General features: G+C 36.7%; 1 protein-coding gene across 5 annotated transcripts in view; it reads left to right on the top strand.

The window, feature by feature from the left end:
• The window catches only part of LOC120414585 (putative mediator of RNA polymerase II transcription subunit 26), a 342,770-nt gene that overhangs the window by 18,482 nt on the left and 298,315 nt on the right, over positions 1–25,973 (top strand). For 2 of the 5 annotated variants that reach the window (XM_039575824.2, XM_039575819.2), the window contains exon 2: positions 15,423–16,495. In XM_039575824.2, the coding sequence (XP_039431758.1) occupies positions 16,064–16,495 (432 nt within the window). In that variant the 5' untranslated portion in view covers positions 15,423–16,063. Of the gene's footprint in view, positions 1–9,455; positions 9,773–15,422; positions 16,496–25,973 lie in introns of those variants that run through there. The other 3 variants (XM_039575823.2, XM_039575821.2, XM_039575820.2) reach the window with 3 other exon arrangements.

Genomic DNA, 25,973 nt, shown 5'->3' with positions numbered 1-25,973 from the left:
AGAAAATTTGCTATAAAATTGTCTAAGAGACATTGAAGATTGGACCTCGGGTTGCTGAGATACAGCCGCTTTAAGAAAAAGAAACACGAAAATTTAAGTTTTCTAAGTCTCACCAAAACAACCAACCATTTTCTAATGTCGATATCTCAGCAACTAATGGTCCGATTTTCAATGTTAATACATGAATCATTCGTGAAATTTTCCGATCTTTTCGAAAAAAATATTTTGAAAAACATTAAATCAAGACTAACATTTTAAATGGGCGTAATATTAAATGTTTGGCCCTTTGTAAATGTTAGTCTTGATTTAATTTTTCCCAAAATATTTTTTTCGAAAAGATCCGAAAATTTCACGAATGTTTCATGTATTAACATTGAAAATCGGACCAGAATTGCTCTCTAATAAAGTTCTTTGAAGCTTGTTCCAAATTTTAAATTTGGACTAAAGATTGTAAATAGATATTGACACATTAGGGAAACATATTTTCATGAATTCAAATATGATGATATTTTTAATTTTTTTCTGGGTAGCGTAACTGTAACTATGTATATTTTGTAAATTTGGTTTGACATTGGATTTAATGTTTGTTTTATTGCCACGAGCAAATCAAAGGGACTAAATATATGAAAACTTAAAGCCTAATAGTATTAAAAAAAGACAACACAAAAGCTTATAAAATACAAAAATAAAAAGAAAAAGGATAACAAAACACAAGAAAATATCTTCATAGGACTATTGCTGAATGTGGCCTCTGTTCTTAGTACTTTGAGCGGTTAAAATTGGTTAAATTTGTATTTTATGGCCTTTATTTGTTACCTTCTTGAATAGATTTTTTTTTTATTTTGACCTTTTTAACATGTAAAAAAATGACTTATTCATCATGGAAAACTCTAACCAATTAGACCAAACAATTCCAACTTCAAGCCAAGGGATAGGAAGTGTGACATTATGGTACATTTGGGAGATTTCAAAAGTGTCACCCCTTTTTTTCTTGACAGAAACGAACCCCCCGAGTTGATGTGCTATGGCTAGGCCAGTAGTTCTGCCTAGAAAATCTTTGTTTTTTTTTCTTCACTTTGCTATCCAACCTCCAGGGTCGGGGGGTCGTCGGCGCTTCCAAAGTGGCGTACCGAAAAAGGGCAAACTGTTCTGCCGTTCGTCGTGAGATGGCAAGTGTGGCGCAACCAACAGCGCTGGTAGACCAGGGTGGGTTGGGTTGCGGAGGAAAAACGGCAAGCAACACAAGAAAATGAGCAGCAACAACTTCGGAACCATGGCAGAAGCAGAAACAGAAGCGGCAGATGTCAAATATAGTGGAAAAGAAGTCTCTTTTATTGCCGTCCGTCCTTCTGCTGTCCGCAGACGTTTCACTCGGTGTTCAGGAAGAGCCGAACCGAGTTCGAGTTTGGATAACTGCTGTTGCTGCTGTCCAGTTCGGAGGAGGTTGCCCTGGTGCAACATCTTGGTACTTCTGCCGTTGTCGTCGGACAAGTTTAGAGTTACAATTTTTCGCTGTTGACTTTGTGGAAGTTCCGTGAATTATGATATGCTTATCTGTGGCACCCGAGGGGTTGAGTTTGGGGACATTATGCAACTGACGACGTTGTGGCGATGCCAAAGATATGGTGTGTAGGAGACAACTTTGCGGGTATTATATTCATTAGTTCGCGGTCCAGTGAATCAGTATTTGGCAATTGTTTGCACTTACTCGAGCCGGATTACACTAATCGGCGTAGTTCCTCCGGTTCCCCAACACATAGCCATTCTATTTACTTATCCCAGATTCGGTATTTCTTCCGAGACGGGATTCCTCTAGAGGGAGAGAGAGAGAGTGTGCGAGCTCGGATCAGCTGGAGACTCTATAGAGGAAGCGACTAAAACTACAGCAAGACACAGCTATAGAAGCTGTTCAGAACTCTCGGCTTGGTCTCTATGTTATGCACGTTGATGGTTGGTTTTATGGCCGAAATGGGAGCATAACACAAAGGACCACCCTCGGAGAACCATATCGTACCGTACCATTCCGCTCCGTGTACGCCGTACAGCAGAAGGAAACACATCTGAAGAAGATGTTCGTGAGCAGAAGGGCGGTATACCAGGGGGAAGTGATGGGGACACCAGGAGCGTAATATAAAGGGGAATAAATCTCGGTGATGTTCTGGACTTTCGGGGGGATCTCGGAATAGTTTAGTGCAGCTCCTATGGAAATCTGTGATGTGGTTTGTTGAACTTGAGGAAATACCAGGGATGGGGGCGATTTACTAGCATAACTCGCATGCTTTTGGTTACTCAATCGCATGATTCATATGATGTTCTCATTTAATTTTGTCCGTCAATTTGGTATGATAGCGTGATTCATTTCACTATCAAAAAGAACACAGTGCATTGATTTTGAAGAGTTAGCTGAATTTGGTCGAGAATACCAAAACTGAACGCTTTTCAAACAAAATCCCACTTAATTAGGCGGAGTTGCGTTAATTTAGTCAAGTTTCTAATCGATTATGCTAAAATAAGCCAAGCGATAGATTCCCATAATATCATTTCAGGTACCTATTATTTATTATCTTATTGTATATGCATTTTTTGTTTAGTTTTTTATTTTTATTGGTAGTTTGTGGTATATGCTACCAAATCCAGTAATTATCTTTTGGGCAATTCTCTGAAATTTTATCCATTGGGTCCAAATAAGCCATTTTGCATCATTTGTTTCTCCATACAAGTCTCCATACTAATTTGGTGACTATCCATAGAAAAATTCTATGCAAATATTTTAAAAACTGTATCATGAGAAGAAATTTTCTGAGCTGGGCAAAGTTGTAGATTATGATTAGGACATCACCCACTCTAGTTGGGAAATCAAAAAAGTTGGGAATGCTTTAAAAAAATCAGGTTCTCATATTTTTTTAGCATTCTTTAAAAAATATATATTAACATTAATTAATTCCTCTAAACCTGTGAGTTGTAATGCGAATGGTTTCGTTTTTATTCTTATATAGTAAATATTTTAAACTTCAGTTTTACTCACAATACAGAATACAAAAGCCATACAAATTCTTCTACATATTGGATGATTGTTATAATGGCTTGGCACAGAATCAAATATCAGATTTATTTTGGAATCTCATCAAAATTAAAAGATATGAGTATTCTTCCAAAACAACACAACGACTTTTTGAAGGAAGAGTTTAATTTCAACAATTATGATTAGCGTGTAATGAATATTCTGTTACATTTTTTAACATTCCTCAGACATTAGAACAAAAAACAATCGGGAAAAAGGGGCAATATTTTTGTAATGTTGAACGAAATTGTTTAAATTATTGCAAAGATTTTGCAAGAATGATCCCCTTCAACTTTTTATAAGCAGTGGTAACAAGATTAACTAAAGCTAGATTTTCATTCACCAAGAAACATACCTTAAAACCATCTAAATGTTTTCAAATAAAAAAGTAAAACAAACTATATACTCCTTGAAAACGTCTACTGGTAACTGAAAACTTAAAATTTTGGTGGAAAAACATTTTCACAATAATTTTTATATATTTTGAAATCCTTTGAAGCAAAGACTTTTTTTATATTTTTTTTGTTTAACTTTCCTAGAATTTTTATATTTTGTGATGGTTTTGTTTATTTTTACAAAGACTTTTTTTTGCACTGAATCAAAATTATGAGAGTTTCCATTTCTGAAGAATTTTTCAAAAATATTTTGTTGGGTTTCTATTTTTAACAAAAGTGTCAATAATTTCAAATTTATCAAGAAAAGTCTAGAATATGAAAATGGGATATCAGTGATCTCCCTGGTAAAAAAAACATTTTGTTAATTGACCTTTTTTCACAAAATACAATTTTGACAAACTTTCCGCATTTTTTAAATATGTTTTAGTAGACAAAAAGTACCAACTCCTTAGCTATAGGGTATAACGGAAGTTTCGTTTTTCGTCAAGCTGTGAATTAAAATAAAGGGATTTGGTATCGAAAATTGCCTTGTAAAAAATCCAATTAATTTATATTTGATAAAAAAACGAAAAAAAATATGGTTTTTTGATAAATTGCTCCGATTTTGAGTTAAAGCCCTTTCAGGTTAAAATTTTCAGCAATAATGTCTTTTCCTAAATAGTGATCATTCTCATCCATCTCTGAACAATGTATTTGCAAAGAATTAAAATTCCTCAATTTTAAATCGATTATATCTTGGAAACTGTTGATCTGATGTTTAATGTTAAAAAGTGAAACGCATGTGAAATTTTGACAACCAGCTGATTTTTTTTCAGATTTTTAAAATCACAACTAACATTTCAAAAAGCCTTATCAAAATATTTGGCACTTTTTGAATGTTGTTCGTGATTTTAAAATTTGAAAGTATTTTTTTCAAAAGGTTGAGAAAATTTTATTATGTGCGTTATATTTGATTAAGTACAAATTTGAAAGATATTAGTTTTAACAAATTGTCTTGTTTTACCTCAAATCAGATCGGCTGACAGCAACCTGCCCGAAATCGGAAAAGCCAGTGATAAAATCGAGGGTGATTTTTTTGTTGCACACACAATAGAGGAGAAAATCGTGACGTCAGAAATGAACTCAAATCACTCAAAGTTCATTTTGTGAGTGACTTTAACATTTTGGCCTAGTTTGACAGCTACCTCGTTCCCAGGTTTTCTGTGGGAGAGAAAAGGAGGCGAATACTTTTTGAAAATCATACCTGTCAAAATTCCTAGCCTCAAAATTTTGTCGCGAGTTGCTTTTCTCCTCTATAGAGGAGAAAAGCAAATTCCTAGCCTCAAAATTTTGTCGCGAGTTGCTTTTCTCCTCTATAGAGGAGAAAAGCAACTCGCGACAAAATTTTGAGGCTAGGAATTTTGACAGGTATGATTTTCGTGACGTCAGAAATGAACTCAAATCACTCAAAGTTCATTTTGTGAGTGACTTTAACATTTTGGCCTAGTTTGACAGCTACCTCGTTCCCAGGTTTTCTGTGGGAGAGAAAAGGTGGCGAATACTTTATGAAAATCATACCTGTCAAAATTCCTAGCCTCAAAATTTTGTCGCGAGTTGCTTTTCTCCTCTATTGTTCATTTTTTGACTGAGTTGAAATTTTACACAAGTAGGCATCAATAAATTTCTTGTTATGTAATACATGCTTCCATTCAACATGTTAGACAAGTTGTAAAAATCTCGTTTTTCCAGATTAAGTTGAATAACGAACATAAATATCGTTCAGCTCCAAAAATTTCAAAATGACGTATGTAAAAAAATGAGAGGTTGCAATAGTTTCTATTTAAATATGTGAATTTATTTAGAGGAAGAAGTTTCTCCAAAATTAAACACAAAATAATCAATTTACTAATGGACCATCTTTTTTACTATAACATCAAAGTAAATCGCTTCCCCAAATCCTGCAAAACTTACATCCTTCCCCCCCAAATGTCCCTTTGAATTGACCACTTTAAGCCCCGTACCAGAGAACGGGGATATCTGCTCAATGCTCCGGCAAATATTGCACCACTTATGGCTTGATAGTGTGTGTGTGTGTGTGTACGTGTGTACGTACGTTCGCCTGTATTGCTCTGCCTGCAATCGGTTCTTTGTTGGCGCAATGAATGCCTCTTTTTTTGCTGTTGCTCCTTTCAATATTTTTATTCATTTTCCTTCGATGCAGCAAAGCTCAGTGTACCTTGGCTTATTGCAGCTCCGCGTCGTCCGTTGGATATGCGGAGGTGTTTCGGTGCAGCAGTTCACCACCATAGGGCGAACGAACGATGTCGTCGTCGATGTCGTTCGGTAACGTATGCCAGGTCCTCTGGTGGGGTGTTTGGGGCGATGTTGGACCTAGTTGGCGCGTTGGACCCATTTTGGACCTAGTGGACCTAATTTGGGTCTGCTGTAAAACACAGTTTTTCGTAGAATCAAAAACATGTTTATTTGAAACAGTCTACTCTCTTAGTTGAAATGGTTGGGCCAAATCCAGGGCCGCTGAGCGACTGGGCTGAAAATAGGGTCATCCAACCTAGTATCAACTGCTCTGTGTAGTGTGTTGTGGGCGGTTGATGGATTGGATGGATGGCTAGAGGGAGAACCGACAACTCCAACGACCGACGGATACCGGATTAAGGACAGAGGTGAGAAGAGAAAGAGAGAGAGAGTGAGGGGTTCAAGCTGGCAAAGTACCTTACCATCAGCCAGCAGCAGGCAATAAAAGGAACACGACGGTGATGATAGTGACAGAGAGCGAGAGGAGAGATGGAGCGAAAGAAGCGTTTTTAAGCGACTTCTCTGCTCTGTGTCTTCAAGGCATGTGTGGTTGATGATTATATCGCTTCTTTGCCATCGTCTGCGTACACTTACAGTCATACTCTCGGGGTTTATATCTCTTTCTAAACTTGGCTCTGTGTGTAGGAGTATAGTGATGATGAAACTTAGTTTTTTTCCTTCCTCTTTTCTGTTATTATTTTGGTCCAAGTCAAATTGCAGGAGTATGCGCTAGTTGGAAACAGATGGTGTCATGAAGTAATTAAAGAATGTTTTAAAATTAGATTTTATTGGAACGGCCGCCAGAGATTAGCTAGGTTGGTGCACTGGTGTGTGCACTGCCCGTAATAACTAGAAAAATCCCTTTCGTACATCAAAAATACTGCATAGTTGGGGCACCGAATAACACTATTGCAGCGAGTGAGCGTGTATGGGTCGCTTTTTTATCTCGCAGTACCGAGGTAAAAGTAATAAACACATAAAACTATAGAGAGTTAAAAATCAAAATCTGGCCCCGCGTAGGTGAACGGTAGTGTAGTGGAACCCTTTTGCTGGTGCCGCGCGCGCGTTTCTCCTGATAGTGAGAGTGTTTATCACCACTCGAGCAAGTGGAAACTGTAGAAAAAATAATAATTTTGAACATTTTCTTTAGAACAACTATTAGTTCTATTAAGCAGGCAATTGTAACTTTCAGACAGACTACTGCTCATCGTTCAAAATAACAGTTCTGAAAAGCATTCATTTGCGTGCTGAAAAGTTCACCTATTCACCATGAAGGTATCCAAAGGCATAGCTGGCAAAAAGGGAAAAAATCGTAAATGTTGATTTTGATGATGTTTCGCAAAAAATGGGTTTCGTTAAATCAATTTCTATGATTTTTTTTAACTAATAGTTTATAAATGTTATTATTCAAGTTTTGAAACAAACCTTTTTAAAGTAATAAGATTCATTTTCGTCAGTTTTCCAAATCTAACATGAACAATTCTTAAAATTATAAAAAAAAGATTCAAATAGCTTTTTTGAGTTTTTTTTTCCGTTTCTAGTATGTTAGTTTTTGTATGCACGGATACATAACATAAAAAATATTCTAGACAGAAAACTATGAGTGAGTTTTTGTTTTATTCAACCGTTTTTAGATCGTACTTATAAAATTTCAGAGAGTTTTTGCAGCTTTATAAATTTATATTAAAAAAACGAGATTTTTAAAATAATATGTTTTGTTAGTTTTGGATTTTGCAAAAAGTTATTTCAGTAAAATAAGTTTGCATAAAATATAACAGTTAGTACTAACATTTCTTTACAAAGAAAGATAGATGAAATATTTGATTTATTTAATTTTTTATTTCAATGTCCAAATTTTACTTTTTTAACTGTTGTTTTATGAAATATCTTAGCAAATCATGGGTGAAATATACAACACTATGAGACAGTTGTAATAGTTTTGATTCTTCTGAAGTTTTTTGTTTGTTTCTTTTGGCAGAAAAATTTGTTTCTGTTGGAAATAGTGAACTCTCTCTCTCTCTGTTTAGCTCATAGAAAAAATTGAAAGGTGTATGTTTTGACTTGTTGATAAGCTATGAAATTATTCAGTAAAATTTGTGTTGATTGAGAGATTTTTTTCTTAGTTAAAATACTATTTTTTATACAGTTTGGACATGCTCTTATAACGTTATGATTCGAAATCCACTTAGTAGCGTATCATTTTTGTTCAAAGTTTGCAAAAAAATGTAATAAGTTGGAAATGCCGAAATGTCAAAATATTTTGTTTAAATTTTTTGTTGTGTTTAATTTACAGAAAGTGCGTTAGAATGTATTTTCAATTTAGTCAACTTGTATTTATTGTTGCAATAACCCGGTATTTATTTTCAATTACAGACTAAGCATTTCAATAAATATAAAAATAATTGAATTAATAATAATTTTAGTTTTTTATTCATTTTTTTTGCATTTCAAATGAAAGTTCTAGTTTAAATTTTCAAAACAACCTATCCGTCATGGCTTTCCTATACAGATAGGACTTTTTGAAAATTTAATCTAGAGTTGATGTAAAAATTCAACAAATCTCTCAGTTTTGACAATTATTTTTAATATATTTATGAATTAAATCCATATAATGCCGTTGCGATTATTTTTCAAAGTTTATGTCCCCCTCCCCCCTTCAAAATTGGTCTGAAAAATCAGGGGGCAAAAAAAAATATTTTTCTAAAAACTTCAAAATTTCCATGAAAATATTAGTCTTATCATCTGAAAACAATCTAAAATGCTTTTTTCTGCATTGATAATCATATTTAGCATGATTGGGCTTGTTTAAAAACGTTTTGAATTTTTATGAAATTCCAATGCACAGCACCGCAAAAATTTTATTTTTCACAAAAAATAAAATTTTCGTCAATACCTAGATATTTTGGAAACTAATGATGGCAAAACAACTGGACAGGTGTATATTGCATTTTAAAACACTTTTTTCATTCAAATGTTGAAACCATGACTCGTAATTTAAATTTGTATACTTTTTTTTTTATTTTTTTGCCCCTCCCCACCCCTCGACTTTGATCAAAGTCGAGGGACATAAAATTCAAAAAATATTTGCAACGGCCTAATTAATAAAACAATATGAGGTGTCGTTATTGTGTACACCAACTGGAAAGAAATGCTTCAAAAAATGTCCTACAGTTCTTGCTACATTAACTACTAGAGGTTCAGTCAAATTATGCATCAAGCATGCTCAGCAATTTCGAAAATCAGATAAATTTATTGTACCAAACAGATAAGTTAAGAATTCCAATCAATTTACACCAACATTCTGCTACACTCACCTGCTCGGACCGGCAATGCCATCACGTTCTTTGATTCTAGAGAGAGAGAGAGTAAACGCCGACGATAAGTACAGCACACACACACAGGATCCACTCTCTCTCACATCCACCAACACCAAACAAAGCGTGCTCTGCTGCCTCACAAACACATCGACCCGCTCTTTATCCACGCGAGAGAGAATAGTTTGCCGTGGCCTGCTATCTGCTGCTATCACTGCCACACTGCCTTTTGCTAGGTTATGTTTACGATATCAGAGCAGAGATTCTCTCTCTCTCTCTCTCGGAGAGCTTGCGAAAGTCTCCGAAGTGCCGCGTGGTGGCGCAGCATGTTTTCTGCTGGTTGAACCGCCAACTCTTGGTCCGGTGTTCGTCAGTATCAGAGCCGACAGACACTCTTTCGGTCGTACACACCGTTTGTTGTTGTCGTCATCGTCGTCGTCGTTCTCCGCTCGTCCGACGCTGACTCAGTGTTGTTGTTGTTGTTGGTTCCTTTGTGTATATCGCGTTGGTCAGCTTCTCGCGCTTGAACCAACCTACGGGGCTCTCCTCTTCAGCGAGTTCGCGGCGCGTCTTCTCCGTCCGTCGCGGTGTGTTTTTATTCGTGTGTCTCTTCCTCTTCCGTTCCGTTCCGGGTTTATCGTTTCGTGGTGTGAGGCGGTTCTCGAATCGTTTCGTATTCGTTGTTGTTGTTGTGTTTTGTGTGCGCAAAGGTGAGTTGGATTGAATTGGTGGGAATACCTCTCTCTGTAGTATACAGCCGGCTCCATGATCTGCGGGGTGGGTACGAGTGTCGGTGGTGGTGGGGGGAACGTCTTGCTTGGGGCTGTTTTGGGGGTCTTGCTTTGATTCACTTTCGTTTCAGCGGCATTGGGTTGTATTGGTGCGCTGATGTATTGCAGTATGTACACTAGTTTATCATCTGTTTTTTTTTCGTGAGAAACGACAATATTATATAGAATCGCGTTGTCGCGCGAGGTTCTTATCCGGAATTTGGTATCCGGTTGCGGTGGCTTAAGGTGAGACCACCAATACCAGGTGATAATGGATATCGGAGCAAGGGAGGTCGTACTAAGAAAATAGCATGGAGTAGTGTTTTGGTATTGCTGCTGCGGCGTTTGTCTACTAGGAATCCAGGGACATTAACCTTTCTGATTAAATGCTGAGTGATATGCAGAACGATCCAGCACACAGTTCAGATTCTCAACTTTGAATTGTAAATCGAACACTGTTTCTTGATGAAATTCAGATCAGCAGACATTTTGAGATCGAATTGCTCAATAATGAGGTTTTAAAGCAACACTTTAAATTTAGTTTTCAAATTACAGTGAGTGGTCTCCTCATAATTACATAAATGAGTACACATTGACGTTGATAGCCCGGGGTGACTAAAATGAAATAAAAAAAACTCTCAATTACTTAAGGGTAGTGTTGGGGGTCATACTTAAGCACGATTTTCCCAAGTTTCGATTTTCCGAGATAACATTTTTCGAGACCTTTGGATACTCGAGTCTAGACAGTATATTATATTTTTCTACAAATTCTACAAATCTGGAGTTTTTTTTGAAAAGGACCAATAAACCAAATTTTCAGTTTTTACTTTTTGGGTGTTTTTCAATACCCCTGACTCAAGGCGGTTTCAAAAACACCCAAAAAGCAAAAACTGGAAATTTGGTTTATAGGACCTTTTCAAAAAAACTCCAGAAATAAACAACTCTCTTAACATGGTTTACGTTTAACCCTAAGATTTCCTGTCTATTGAATGAAACTTTTTTAGTAATTCTATGTATAGTGAAAATTTAAACAAATAGTCCATCCTGCTTATTTCTAATGCAAATATCAATCAACGTGACTTAAACAATACATAAAATTTTAAAAAATGGAAGGGCCACAATTATGAATGCAACACTCGTCCAAAATTGACAACACAAAAAAAGTATTTTGTGTAGTTTTCAAACAATCCTATTTATAAGGGAAATCCATAGCACATGAATATGTAATGAAATTGTTTCTACAATTAATCCCTTTACTTTGTGCCTGCTTCTGGAAAAATACAGTTGTTTCTATTATTGTTATTACCATTCAGTGTTATCATGCTTCGTTCGTCCTAGCCAGTTGTCCGCTCAGCTCGGTGGGGCCAATTTCTAATTCTGGTCCTCAACCAACCAACCAAGCGGGCATACAAGAGAGTGTAATTAAAATGTTCCATGCGAAGAGCCCCATTTGTTGTCCCTTGGGGGAATCGATTCTGGCTTCTGTTTGCCGTTCGTCGACGACGACGACGACGACTTGTCCACCCCAAGAGGGACCCCCATTATGTGTAAATGGACGCGACATGTCCGGATGGTATGGCATTCCGGAATAGTTTGTGCGTGACCAAGTAAGGGTTACCAAATTCTCCGTAACTTCACTCGGCAAAAATCGTGAATTCTCGACATTATAGTACAGTATTTTCAACGAGAAACAGTGTCCTGAGGTGGGTTGCGCCGGTTCGGTCCGTTGAATATTGGCCATTGTCACTGTTATCATATCATGCCAATCAAAAGTGCTGAACGCAGAACTGGTCCACATTGTCCGCGTCGTACGGGAAAGGGAGTTCAGGTCACAATGCAGGTAGAAAACTCTTGCTCACCTGTTCTTCCTCGTTTTCTTGCCTTGCTATACCCTATTCAATCCTCGCCTCTCTCCTTCTCATAGCCACAACATTCTGAGCGTTTCTTCCTCTTGGGCCAAGGTTGTACCACAGAGTGTGTGGTGCTTATAGACACGAGAGTACGAGGCAAAATTTGTATTCTTTTGTGTTCTACTTCCAACGAAATCGAAAAAATAAAACATAACAAGCGTGAGCCGGCTATCGAGGTGTTTGTGAGTGTGTACCGTCCAAATACATAACCAGGACGACCTATGATGGCATGGCACGGTACAAACACAGCGCTAGCACGTGGAAATAATTTGGATTTACTGCAGAAGAGCAAGGCCAAACCTTGGTCTCTAGTGGTCTTTGATAGGGATTTTGGGCTAGCCTCGTGAGGGTTAATGTGAGCAAATGTTGCTAACTGAATATTATTTATGGCAAAGGGGATCTCCTCCTTCAAAATCTGGATTAATAATGTAAATAAAAAAAACCTTTTAAAAGAATGCTTTCCATCGATTATAAATTGTATGCAGTCCAGACTCGATTATCTGAAGCCTCGATTACCCGATGATTCGATTATCCGTAGTTCGATTATCCGATAGTTTGAATGGGACTTCGGATAATCGAATCATCGACAAACTTTTTTTTTCTCGTTTGTTTTTATTTCTTTTCTAGGTATTAACTTTATATTTTTATTCTGCGACCCCATGTTAGTCAAATTGGAATAGTTGATTGCCTTAAAAATTTCCAAAAGCATTTTATCAATATTTCATCTCCGCCATCAAGGTCGCCATCTTGGATTAAAAAATTAGAAATTACTTTATAGTAGTTTACTGCCCATGTTTGCATAAATGTCCCATATGCAAAAACAGCAAGCTGAGAAAAACGCATTTGAAGTTTGTCCCACACATAAGGCTACGTGTTAAGTTTTCACGAAAAAACTGGATTTCCTCCTGATTTCTAGAACAAAGTACTGGATGTTATAGACTTTTCTGAAAGATCACACGATTTTGAACAAAACTGCATCAATAACTTAAAAACGATGAAAATGCATATGGGACATTTATGCGATCAGGGGCAGTTTAGGGGTCGTAGTTTAGCTCGACAATCAAAAATAAAACAGATACAAAATTTCTTGATTCGTTTATTCGAAAATGCGACAATCCAAAGTTTTGTTTTAGGCCTTCGAATAATCGAGTCTGGACAACAATTCTGGATTAAATTTTCAAAAGATCCTATCTGCAAAGGAAACCCATGACCAGGGATGGAATAATCGCAAAACAATCAATTTCGCTTGCGAACTTTTTCACTTGCGAAAGAGAGGGGAGGCAAATCACGCAAAAGAAAATCGCTCCTAAAATTCTCCCAGAAAATCAATCTGTCGATGATTTTTTTATGAATTTCCTTGTCAGCACAACTTAAAATATTTTTTTTTTCACTTTGTTTATACACATTGCCCATCTACAAAATGTGACAGAACAATTTCCGACGTGTAACGTTACACGTGCAAGTGTAGTAGTGAAAAAGATGTTCCGCCGATTAATCAAGATGATGATTTTTTTAGATTCTTTTTACCGATCATTCGTGCGCGACAGAGGAGAGCATGCTCCCTACGGTTTTTTTTCTCTTGATGAACATCCAATGATTTTCCTTTGATGATGATTATTCCTTCGCTGCCCATGACTCATAGGTTGTTATGAAAATTTACTATAGAATTCATATTCAGCTTTTCGGCAAATCTGAGAAACATTTTGACTTGAACATTTTACAACACACATTTGAAACAGGCAAAGCAATCATAACAATATGAATTTTTAATGAATTTTAGTTCAATCGTCAGCGCGCAACCGATCGTGAGCTATCATGATTCGCAAGCAGCCAACGATTTGGTCGATCAGAAATTAGAATCAAAAAGAGAGGGAGAGAAAGAGAGAGAGAGAGAGAGTATTTGACAGTAACAAACGTTCGGGTTACATCTCAGGGTTAATTTTGTACTCGCGATCGGAAGGGAGTGTTTTGAACAATTAGAAAACATGCTTAAAAATTTTGAAAAATAAAATTGTTTAAAGGAGGATTTTTGTCACAAATATACAAATAAAAATTATTAATTATGATCAAAATCCTAACATTGAATTGATATGCTTAATTTGAACTTTTCGTTTCAAAAAAGTGTCCACGTGGTTTATGGACGGACCCTTTCGAAAATTTGAAGCTAAAAGGTATTAAAAAATGCTTTTCTTTTAATTAAAAGTTTTCTTAATTCTTAAGTTTTTCTCATGTTAGGCCGTTGCAAATATTTTTCAAAAATATTGAAAATCGGTCTAAGGGGGAAAAACAAATTTTTTTTTCAAGAAACTTCAAAATTTTAATGGAAATAGCAATTGAAATTAATTTGAAATGCATTTTCTTGCATTTACAATCATTTTTAGCATGTCTGGGATCGATCAGAAATATTTTCAATTTTATTGGTATTCAAGTTTACAGCACCGCAAACAGTTTTTTATTCGACGATTCAAAAAAAATCTTCATTGCTAGTATATTTTGAAAATTAATGATTGCAAAACAACTGGGCAGGTGTACAATGTATTTAAAAAAAATGTTTTTTTTTAACGTTGAGACTACGGCTTGTTATTTCTTTTTTTATTTGTTTTTATTTTTGCATTCCAAAAAGAAATATTTGAATTTAAAATTAAAAAAAAATAAAAAAAACGAATTTAAAACGCTGATAATTTTAATTGAAGTATTTTGCAGGTAAAGATCATGCAACAAAAAATTTTAGGGGTTTAAAAAAGTAATGAAAAGAACATTAGTTTATAAAAATTGACAAGAAAATATTTTGATTGATAAATACAAGATCATAATAAGATTTAAAAAAAGTTATGTATCTGAAATAAAGCGGTAAGCATGCATCACAAAATGCTTTGTCCATCACTACAGTTTTTTTTCTATCAAGAATTGGGCAAATATCAATGAAAATATGCTTTAAATAAAATTGTCTTTGGTCCAAACATTCAAAATTCATAAAAGAACGATTTTTTTTGTGTAATCGAATCTGGACTGTATAGTGCAATTAAATAGATGAGGTTTAAAACAGACTTGATAATTTGGCAAAGAAATTTCAATCATAGGCAAACCTGTTAGAAGGTTTTCCTGAACAATTAATCATATTGTGTTTAGTAAGGTAAATTGATATTTTGATGCAATATTTTGTGATTAAATCTGGAGCAACATTTGAAAGGGGCGGTACGACATTGCTCTTACGGCCTTTCATTACACGCGTTTAAATGGGACCAAAGGCCGTAAGAGCAATGTCGTACCGCCCCTTTCAAATGTTGCTCCAGAAATATGCATACAATTTTTGTGAATGTTTTTTTTAAACAATTTATTCAATTAAATTTAAACAATTTCTGGCTCTTAATATGCGGCATGATAAACAACGAGACGTGGTTTCTCCCCACTTTGAGCAATAGAACGAGCACGGGAGAGCCACAAACAACACAAATCTTGGAAAGCAAGCGCAATCGTAATAACAATAAAAGTAAATACAAAACGTGAGATTATATTTTTGTGTGTTTGTTGCTCTTGTGCTATGCTATGCCCGGAATCTATGCTATGCGGCGGAAAAGATGCTGCTCCCTTCGTGGTGTTCCCTCTTGTCGAACCTCGTTCGCGCTGCTACATGATTTCTAATTCTGTTCTTCTGTGTTTTTCTCCCGGCTTCTTTCCAGAAGATATTCAGTCAGTCCAGTAAACCACACACTCACAGCCAACGAAACGGACTAGAGGAGGTGCTGCTGCCTGCGGAGAAGAATCTCGTGAAGGAGTTGGTCGAAGAATCGCCGGCCGTAGATGTGTGTCGATGAAGAACTTCCATCACGCACACACTAGCGCGGACGACGACTGTTCAGCACAAACGAGGGAGAGTGATACCTTAACAATTTTATCAACCAGTTTCGCCGTGTGATCGCTTCGGTTCGGTTTACTACACACCGGGATTTAGTTGCTGTTACTAGCGGTAGAATAGGGGTGCGTGCGTGCATGTGCGAGTACGGATCATCGATCCAACAAGGAGCAACAGTTGCGTGGGCCCTCCGATATCCGTCGACTGAATGTGTTGCTTAATGTTGCCCCAAAACGACGCAGAAGTACCCTCGCTTAAGTTTTGGTTCTGTTTGGAATAAAGTGTGTGAATAGAGAGCAGTGTTGTTGAACAACCCCCCCTCCAACTCCAGCACGTTGGAAAAGGGTTTCCACGTGTCCTGTAACCAAGTGTGTGTCAGTGTGAATTTGTGCCTCAACCCTTTTTGTGTTGTTGCGAAAAGGGTTGACCTCGCCGGAACAAACCCAACCCTTCCGCGGAAGACCAACCATGAATCGGTCCACGACCATGTGTAACGTGCCGCCCAAATTTCACAAGCTGTGCCGGCTCTGTCTGGTCGCCGTCGCCGACTGTGACCTGGCCGAGTCCGCGGTCACCTACGGCCAGCAGCAAACAACAGAGAAGAGCAGCGCTGGGCGCAAAAAGCAGAATGGTGCCACCGAGGTGGTCGTGATTGATCAGAACTCGGCCGCAGCCACCAGTGGTGAAGGAGGTGGTGGTGGCGGTGGTGGGGGCGTCCTAAGTAGTTCCAGCAGCAGCAGCAGCGGAAGTTCCAGCAATTCTAGCTCGAGCTCCAGCTCCAGCTCGAGCAGCAGCAGTGCTAGCGATGATGAAGATTACGACGAGGACGATTTCTTCGGCGAAGGCGGAACGGACGGGACGAACCTGGCCAAGCGGATACGGACGTGTCTATCGATCAAGGTGAGTGTCATTTTGACGAGGGAAAGACTTTATGAACTCATTTCATCAAAGGAAACTACACCCAAAAGAGGCACATTATTTAATAAAAGTATCGCGCTGTCATCGTTAGCCCATCCTGACATGGCCGGGCAAAGTGTCCATCCGGAGCGTAACTTTGGCCAAACTCAATTGAAAAACTTGGCCAACGTTGAAACCTCAGGGAGAGCGAAGTTGGTCGAGTTTGACCGGATGAATTTCCATGAAGGGCCTTGGGGCAGTGTTACCAGATATGGAAAGCTAGAAAATTAATGTATTTTTCAGCATTTTTGTCAAAGATTTGTCAAATAATCAAATAATACGCAACCCTTTCTTTACACGGTTTTGATGTAAAATTACATAAACTTATTTTTAAAAACAGAAACTACACACAAGAAGATGTAATATTACACATTTTCTTAGGAAAAATTACAAATCATTTCTAAGATGTGCCAATTTCCAGATAAAATATTACCAAGGCAAGAACAACCATCGCCAAAATTTATTCTATGTATATAGAATATGTGAAATTACATATAAATAGATGTAAGTTAACACATTTTTGAAGGCAAGATTGCACATTTTTTCTGACAAAAAATCTGTCAACATTGCCGGATGTAATAATTTATTTTTTTTGAACTGCGATTCTACAACAATAAGCCGTAGTTTCAACATTTGAATGCAAAAAGTGTTTTAAAATGCTAGAGTTTACAAAAACTTTAAATGAAATTTGTACCAGCCTAATAGAAATAGATAAATAAAAAAGTTATTAATAGAATAAATTGTATTTATTTTTAGCCTTTCTAATCTTCATCAAAATTCAAAGTCGTTTGTGGGTGGGCCAAATAACTCTTTTTGAATTTTAACCCAAAAATATAAAATCCTTGGAAAAAGCGGAGTCCATACATTTCAGTAGTTTTTTTTTGTTACTTTCTATACATTTTTTTTTAAAATTAAATCGAATATTTAATATATATATTATTTTATATTTTTTGAGTTTTGATTTTCTAAATTGATCGCTAAAGACACCAACCGATTAGAAATCTCTTCTCAAGATTTAGCTAAGTCTTCAAAATAATAAATTAAATAAAAATGGGGGCCTTCCCTATGACCAAATAAACTATTTTGTGTGATTGGTTCATCCATACAAGTCTCCATACAATTTTGGCTGCTGTCCATACAAAAATGGTATGTAAATATTCAAACAGCTGTAAATTTTGAGTGAATTTTCTGATCAATTTGGTGTCTTGGGCAAAGTTGTAGGTATTGTTCAGGACTGAGGAGAAAAAATAGGTACACGGAAAAAAATTGCAGATTTTTTAATCAACTTTTTTTTTCACTAAAACTCAAATTCCCAAAATATGTATTTTTTGATTTTCGAGATTTTTTGATATGTTTTAGGGGACAAAAACATATTTTGATTTTTTTTTAATCAAGACTAGCATTTTAAATGGGCGTAATATTCAATGTTTGGCCCTTTTAAAATGTTAGTCTTGATTTAAAAAAAAATTAAATATTTTTTTCGAAAAGATCGGAAAATTTCACGAATATTTCATGTATTAACATTGATAATCGGACCATTAGTTGCTGAGATATCGTCATTAGAAAATGATGGGTTGTTTTGGTAAGATTTAGAAAACTTCAATTTTCGTGTTTCTTTTTCTTAAAGCGGCTCTATCTCAGCAACCCGAGGTCCAATCTTCAATGTCTCTTAGACAATTTTATAGCAAATTTTCTGAACTTCTAAAAAAATTAGAAATGGTCACTATTTTTAAAAATTGAAAAACTGCAAATATTTCGTTAAAATCAAACTTTCGGTGGCTATATCTTGAGAAAGTATAAAATCTGTGAAGTACTTTTCGTTTGGAAATTCAATTTTGCATTAAAAAATAATGTCAAACTTGTTTTTGCATGAAACTTCGATTTTTTCCGAAAATCACTGTTTTTTCAAAAATTCATGACTCGGCGGCAGATTTTTTGACCATGTTTCTCTATGGCTCAAAAGTTGCGGATTTTTGTCCCCTAAAACATATCAAAAAATCTCGAAAATCAAAAAATACGTATTTTGGGAAATTGAGTTTTAGTGAAAAAAAAGTTGATAAAGAAATCTGCAAATTTTTTTCCTTGTACCTATTTTTTTCTCAAAAGTCCTCAACAATACCTACAACTTTGTCGAAGACACCAAATTGATCCGAAAATTCACTCAAAAGTTACAGCTGTTTGAATATTTACATACCATTTTTGTATGGACAGCAGCCAAAATTGTATGGCGACTTGTATGGGTGAACCAATGACGCAAAATAGCTTATTTGATCATAGGGAAGGCCCCCACAAAGTTTAAGTCAAATCAAAACATACAAAAAATAAAAATGGTCGAAATCGGCCGATTTCGTAGAGAGTTGCTCATCTTGAGTTTAGGGCAAATTACCGCAAAGGTTATTTTCAGCGTTTTCAGTGTTATTTTTTGTGGTTTTAATTTTATTAAAATAAATATCAGTAAAAAAAATCAAATGTTTTAATTTTTTATAATTTTCTCCACTTTTTTCTGAAATTTTTGTGAAGAATTTTATTTATGTAAATAAAAAAAGTTAAAATGTTATATTTTAACAGTTTCACATCATTTTGCAATCTGGCAACCCTTCCCCTCAGAAGCAAACCCCAAAACCCAGCGACTTGACCTCGGTCAGCTGTTGTGCTCTCAAGTCAGGCCAGCACGAACTTCCCTTGCGGGCAAATCTTTCAAATTGGCCCCCCTCTTCTCAAAAGTTCAAGGAGGTGACGAAGCAGCAGCAGCAGCCGCCGCACCGGTTCTCCTCTGCGCTCTATCAAGATTGCTGAAAAACTTCTACTCCCATGGTATCACCCTGACAAAAGGGAGAGGGGGGACCAAGTCAAGTCGTAGCCGGTTTTTCCTTTTGGCTTTTCCCTTTCGCACCACACCGACGACGAGAAAATCACAGTCTGACTGAAAAAGAGAGGGAGACGGCACCGACCGGCAGTTGTTACTTAAAATTCACGTTCATTGATTACTTGCGGGACCGGATGTAGGTTCTTCCTCTGTTTTGAGATGTCTCTGCTCTTCTCTGCTTTTTAACGGGGGGAAGACGACGACGAGCAGCAGTTGGAACCGGCTGCTTCTGACTTCTTGTTGCTCTCTCCCGAAATAGATAAGATTTGTTTTCGTTTGTTTTTGGGAAGAGCAGCTGGTAAATACCCTGGTGGAAAATTATTTCTGATTAAGTGGCGCTTTTGGATTTGGCTCACTTTGTCTTCATTATTGTCGTCTGAAGGATTCTTAGAAAAGTGTCCGACCAACGACTGACAATTTTATCCTATTAAAAAGTCTGAAATACCCAAAAATCAAATGAAAATGACAACTTTGTCTACCAGATCACTCTCCCTTTTCATTTCGTGAGGGACAATTGCGATTGAAAACAAGAGATACCTCTCGGACAAATCTCAAAATCACTATCCATCAACGCCAAACGGTTCCAAACCAAATCTAGCTTTCCATCAGCTTGTCCAGTTCGCGCTGATGAAACGTGCACGGAAAAACCTCTCTGTCTCGAAAATTGATCTACATTCACTTGCACTAGCAAGGGAGGGCCCCAACCCGACGAGGCAATGTAAAAAGAGAGAAAAACTCACGACAAAAAACGTGAAATTTGTGTGACTCAAATCAAATAAATTACGATGATTTCAGACACGGGGAGCGGCGAACCCCCCCGAAAATAAACCTTCGGACGACGAACGCGAGATTTATCTTTTCCTCTCCAAACGAAAGCAAAGTTAAAAAAGTTTCGAGGAAACGCGAACCCCCCCTGAAAAAAAGCGCCGGAACGAGAAATGATAGAAATACAACCCGAGGTCTTTGTCTTGGACTTCGGGGAGGGCCAAAATCTGATCTGGTTCCCAGGGTTGGGCCACGGCCAGTTTTTTGTTGATCCGAATCGCATCAAATTTTGGCCGTTGATAAAAGCGTCCCCCAGCAGCACTTGGCGTTTCTGTTATCAGCGATCAGCGTTTTTTCTTGGCCAAATTGAACGACCGTCGTAATGAGCTGCCGCGAGTAAGAGATGTCTTGGGAAAAGTTACAATTTCTTTGAAGTGATTTTGAGGGAGTGATAAGCGAAGCGAAAAACGGGCCAAGATATCATCGATTTGGATTTGGAACGAGCGCCCGGTGGGCGCCACCACAACCCATCAAATGTCAATTTATGACAGGGTTGGGGAAGTTTTAGGTTATTTTTTTTGTAATTATCATCGATAATCGCTTTGCGATTTGGCGACATTTTAATTATTTTGCTTTTGAGCAATTCTCTACGAAATCAGCTGATTTCGACCATTTTAATTTTTTGTATCGAGCTATGGAGAAGTGTCAACAAAAATGTTGCAAATGTGTTTTTGGAAACAATAGAAATCTTACACAGCGAAAAAAAAAGAAGTAATCTTGCTGCGTAAAATAAATGTCGCATTATTTTATGAAATTCAATGTAATATTACACCCTGAAATATGTAGCCCATCAGTATGGGAAACCTACTTGACTTGTCGAGCTCATATATGCATTTATCCTTCCCATTCTTTTTCGGTCTGATGGCCGAGCGGGCTAAGGCACCAGTTCTTACTGTTGGTGCTGGGTTTAAATCCCGTCGGTTGCATTTTTTTGAGTTTACAAAAATTGTACATGCAATTGTTTTTTTTTTGGCGAAGGTTATGTGCGAGCAATTCCAGCTTAAATCAGGAATTTTTCTAGTACTTTTGTACCCGACCCTCTCCGATTTCAATGAAACTTAGTAGACATGTTATCCTAGGCCTATATTAGCCATTTTTGTGTATATGGAGCCAATAGTACTCGAAAATAACATTTGAGGAGGGCGCAAGGTATTTAAATATTTTTGTATTTTGTAATTTAAAAATTACTGTATCACGAAGCCGTTGCGTCGTAACAAAAAGTGGTCCAAGACAAACTTGTAGGAAATTGGACGGGCTTTCTGAAAAAAATACACTGAAACAAAAATACACGCCACATCTATGATATTTTTTGATTTTTAAGTTTAAAACTTAAATTTAAAGGAGATGTCACGATTTTTTTTCGTTCCAAATTTTTGAGGAAATAGCCTAAAATGTTACTAAAAGACTGACGAAAAATGCAGGATGGTATGTCGCTCCTAAAAAAAATACAAAAATCAATTACTTAAACTGTTTTTTTGAAAAGTGGTCTAAACGTCAATTTTTTAAATCAAGTAGTGGGAATCGATTCTCCAGACAATTTTACATAAAAGCCTCCATATTGACCATTGTCCTATGTCCAATCCTTGGGGAGATACAGCGGTTTTAAAAATAAAAATGTTGAAAAAATGTTTTTTTTTTGTGGTTTTTGGCAATTTCTATAAGACAGACTTGGTTTTTCAGTCTCGTAAATATTTTTACCGGAAAGCTCCTCCAATTTCCCACAAGTTTGTCTTTGACAGCTTTTTGATTTATATCGTTTTTATATTTACGTAAGCAAATTTACTATCCTAGTTTCTACCACACTGAAAAAAATATTCTATTTTCAGTTATTAGCCATGCAATTAAGCTTATATCTGTAAGCCCTTACATCCAATTGAAATGCTGTCAAAGGCAAACTTATGGGAAATTGGACGAGCTTTCCGGTAAAAATATTTACGAGACTGAAAAACCAAGTCTGTCATATAGAAATTGCCAAAAACCACCAAAAACCCGTTTTTTCAACATTTTTATTTTTAAAATCGCTGTATCTTCCCAAGGATTGGACATAGGACAATAGTCAATACGAGCACTTTTATGTAAAATTATCTGGATAATCGATTCCCACTACTGGTTTTTAAAAATTTTGACGTTTAAACCACTTTTCAAAAAAAACAGACGGGCTGATTTTTGTATTTTTTTAGGAGAGACATACTATCCTGCATTTTTCGTCAGTCTTTTAGTAACATTTTAGGCTATTTTCTAAAAAATTGTGACATCACCCTTTAATTTAAGTTTTAGACTTAAATTCAAAAAATCTCATAGATGTGGCGTGTATTTTTATTTCAGTGTATTTTTTTCAGAAAGCCTGTCCAATTTCCTACAAGTTTGTCTTGGACCACTTTTTGATACGACGCAACGGCTTCGAGATACAGTAATTTTTAATCTACAAATTACGCCCTCCTCAAATGTTATATTCGAGTACTATTGGCTCCATATACACAAAAATGGCTTATATAGGCCTAGGATAACATGTCTACAAAGTTTCATTGAAATCGGAGAGGGTCGGGTACAAAAGTACCAGAAAAATCCTTATTTGAGCTGGAATTGCTCGTGCATGCTTTTACATGCGATTTTACCATCGGATTTTTTGCTATGCAGTCGAAATAATTTTTTGACTTAAGTTTTGAATGTGAAATAAAATTTGACTTTAAAGTTTTTGCATATTTTTTTCGAAAATTCATAATGTTTCTATTAGAATTCGAAACATTCGAACAAAATTGCCTAAAAGATACTAAAGATTGGATCTTTTGTTGCTGAAATACAGTGAACAAATGAAAAAAAAAAACAAGAAAATTGAAGTTTTTTGAGATCATCCAAACATTCACACATTTTCTAATGTCAATATCTCAGCAACTTATTGTCCAATTTTCAATGTTGAAAAATGAATTATTTTGATGATTTTGGCATCAAAACTAACATTTCGAATGAGCGTAATATTGAATTTCGGGCCTTTTGAAATTTTAGTTTTTCAATTCTTGTCCATACTGCTCTATGGCTCAAAACTTGCGGTTTTTTGTTCCCTAAAATAAAAAAATAAAAAAACGAAAACGAAGTTGACTTTATAGCTGTTGGCCACCATTGCTAGTACCAACCACTAGTATCTTCCTTTTATCTTCAAGGACTTCGCCGCCCTGGGCTCCTAAGTGTATGAAAGTATGGCACGGAGCGACGGCGCCGAATACCCATATTTACACAAAGAATTTTAGAGCGCCCGCCGCGGGATTCGAACCGGCAACCTCTGGATTGTGAGTCCAGTGCGCGGTCCGATTGATATACACGGGCGGGACCAATAAAAAATAACAATAATTAAAAATATGGATTTTGGGAAAATATTGTATTGTAAAAATAAAAAATAAAAAATCGCCACAAAAATTTTATGTAATTTTTTTTTTTGAAATAGTCCTCATCAATACCTACAACTTTGCCGAAGACACCAAACCGATCAGAAAAATTCTTCAAAAGTTACAGATTTTCGTATATTTACATACCGTAAACTGGGGTGACTTTGATAGCCCGGGGTGACTTTGATAGGTTTTTCAAATGCCCGTCAAATTAATATCTGAACATTTTTGAGAATTTTTAATATGCAAACATTAAGGGATAGCTTATTATCGAACATATATGCAAAAATATGACTGTTACATTGGATGTATCAAAATTAGTGGCCAAATCAAATTTCTATCAATGTCAACCCGGGCTATCAAAGTCACCCCAGTTTACGGTACCATTTTTGTATGGACAGCTGCCAAAATTGTATGGTGCCTTGTAAGGGTTGAACCAATGGCACAAAATGGCTTCTTTGGTCATAGAAAAGGGCCCAATTGGGTCCTAAAATTAAGTTTAAATTTGTGATATCATTGTTCACAACGATAAAGCTTATTTTTTATGGTACAATGACCCTTTGAAGCAAAGGATTTAAAATTGATTTTTAATTCAATTTTTAAAAATTGACTTCAAGGCCCTTCTTGACAGAAAAGGTCCTACTTGACAGCTCGTTCCTAGGTGACCATAGTTGATCCATCGAAAAAATGTTGTCTTTTCAATAATTTTGTTTGCATTAAAATGAAAAAAAGGTGATCAGAAATGGTTTTTAATCGTGTTTTTTTACCATGGTACATAAAAATTTACATAGGGCTTTAGTACCCAATTACATTGTTTTGCTTGAAGTAATAAAAAAACTAAAATTATAACAAACAAAAAAATGCCAGTTCAAAAAATCAACCGACACAACTTAAAAATCGATCCCCCGTCTCGCACGCCACTCTACACGCAAGTAATGGGATCGAATATTGCGCGCATGCTATCAATAAAGTGTGTGTAAAATCGCTTTCTGGTTGAGGCATTCAATCTCTGCCACTGATTTCGGCTGCTGCTGTATTATTGAATTGTCTACCCCGTCTGAGTCTTGTCTGGCTGGTCTGGTTTGAACCCCTCTCGCTTTCGTTGCAACTCTCGACACCGAAATCCCCAGCTGTTTGTTACACTGGAAAAAATGTACGTTAATTTACATTGTTTCAGATGTAATTTTACATTGATTTAAAAAAAATGTCATTACATGGTTTTGATGTAATGTACTTTTTACAGTAGATTTACATTATTGTTAATTTTACTATTTACTGTGATTATTACGCACACTGGTGTGCAAAATTTCTGGTCTGATGACTGCTTCTGGCGTCCTGTTTCCTCCCGTAGCGCTGACCAAGTTGGCTTAACTTGGCGTGCGTTGTGTATGTATGTATGTATGTATGTATGATCCCCATACCCGCAGGCAACTTGGTCCTGGAACACATGTGAGCGCTAGGTGAACAATTCGATCATCTTTTACTCCGTAATCTGTACACCCACGTGCATAAGTTTTTTTGCACGAATTTTTATGCTACAAATACCGGCGCATAAAATACAATGGTTTCCCTCTTCCCACCCCAAGCGCCGGAAATTTTTAGCGGGTGTAGGGACACTTTGCATAGACGCCCTTGCTCCCATCACGTCACTGAGGGTATGGAGCGACGAGAAATTAATAAGCATGCCCCCTCAGTCGAACCTTCATTAGAGAAGCAGGCAATCCACAACTCACAGCGAACGACCAAGGGAACACCCTACCGCGTATATAGTAAGATTGGCGTGGTTGGTCTTTAGTGACATGTATGGATGTTAGAGTGGATGGAAGTGTCAATTGAAAATAAAAATGGAAAGCTCTCACCAAATACGAAGAATCTTCGAAACCAGCTCATTTCCGATCGTTTCGCCACATGTCACATGAATCTTGACTTTTCTTGAATCCCTGTCTTAATCAGCAGAGCTTCCGGCAGCAATCCTGATACCGCACGATTAACTGCAAGCGACCCACTTTAATGAGGATGAATGATGATCACCACCCACATCTGCTTCGACAATTCTTGAAAAACGACGTCGCCATTCTGGAATTTATGTTGTCGAACTGGAACCACTGGCAACGCTCTAGCTGATGGCCACTTCGTGAAGTTACCCAGGTCCTGATCTTCTTGTTGCTGCTGACATCTCCTCCCGGTGGAGCCGAGTCGAGAAAGTCGTATTTCAAAAATATCACCGAAAAAGTCTACCTTTCACTTCCATCACTTCAACTACAAATGTCTTGAACCGAAAATTATAAAGAGATCTCCGTATTTTAAGAAATTTTACACTTTTAAAGACGATTAAATGGAAAAAAAATGA

This window comes from Culex pipiens, chromosome 2, assembly GCF_016801865.2.
Source record: "Culex pipiens pallens isolate TS chromosome 2, TS_CPP_V2, whole genome shotgun sequence".
NCBI lineage: Eukaryota > Metazoa > Arthropoda > Insecta > Diptera > Culicidae > Culex > Culex pipiens.
This window is presented reverse-complemented; position numbering and strand designations above follow the sequence as displayed.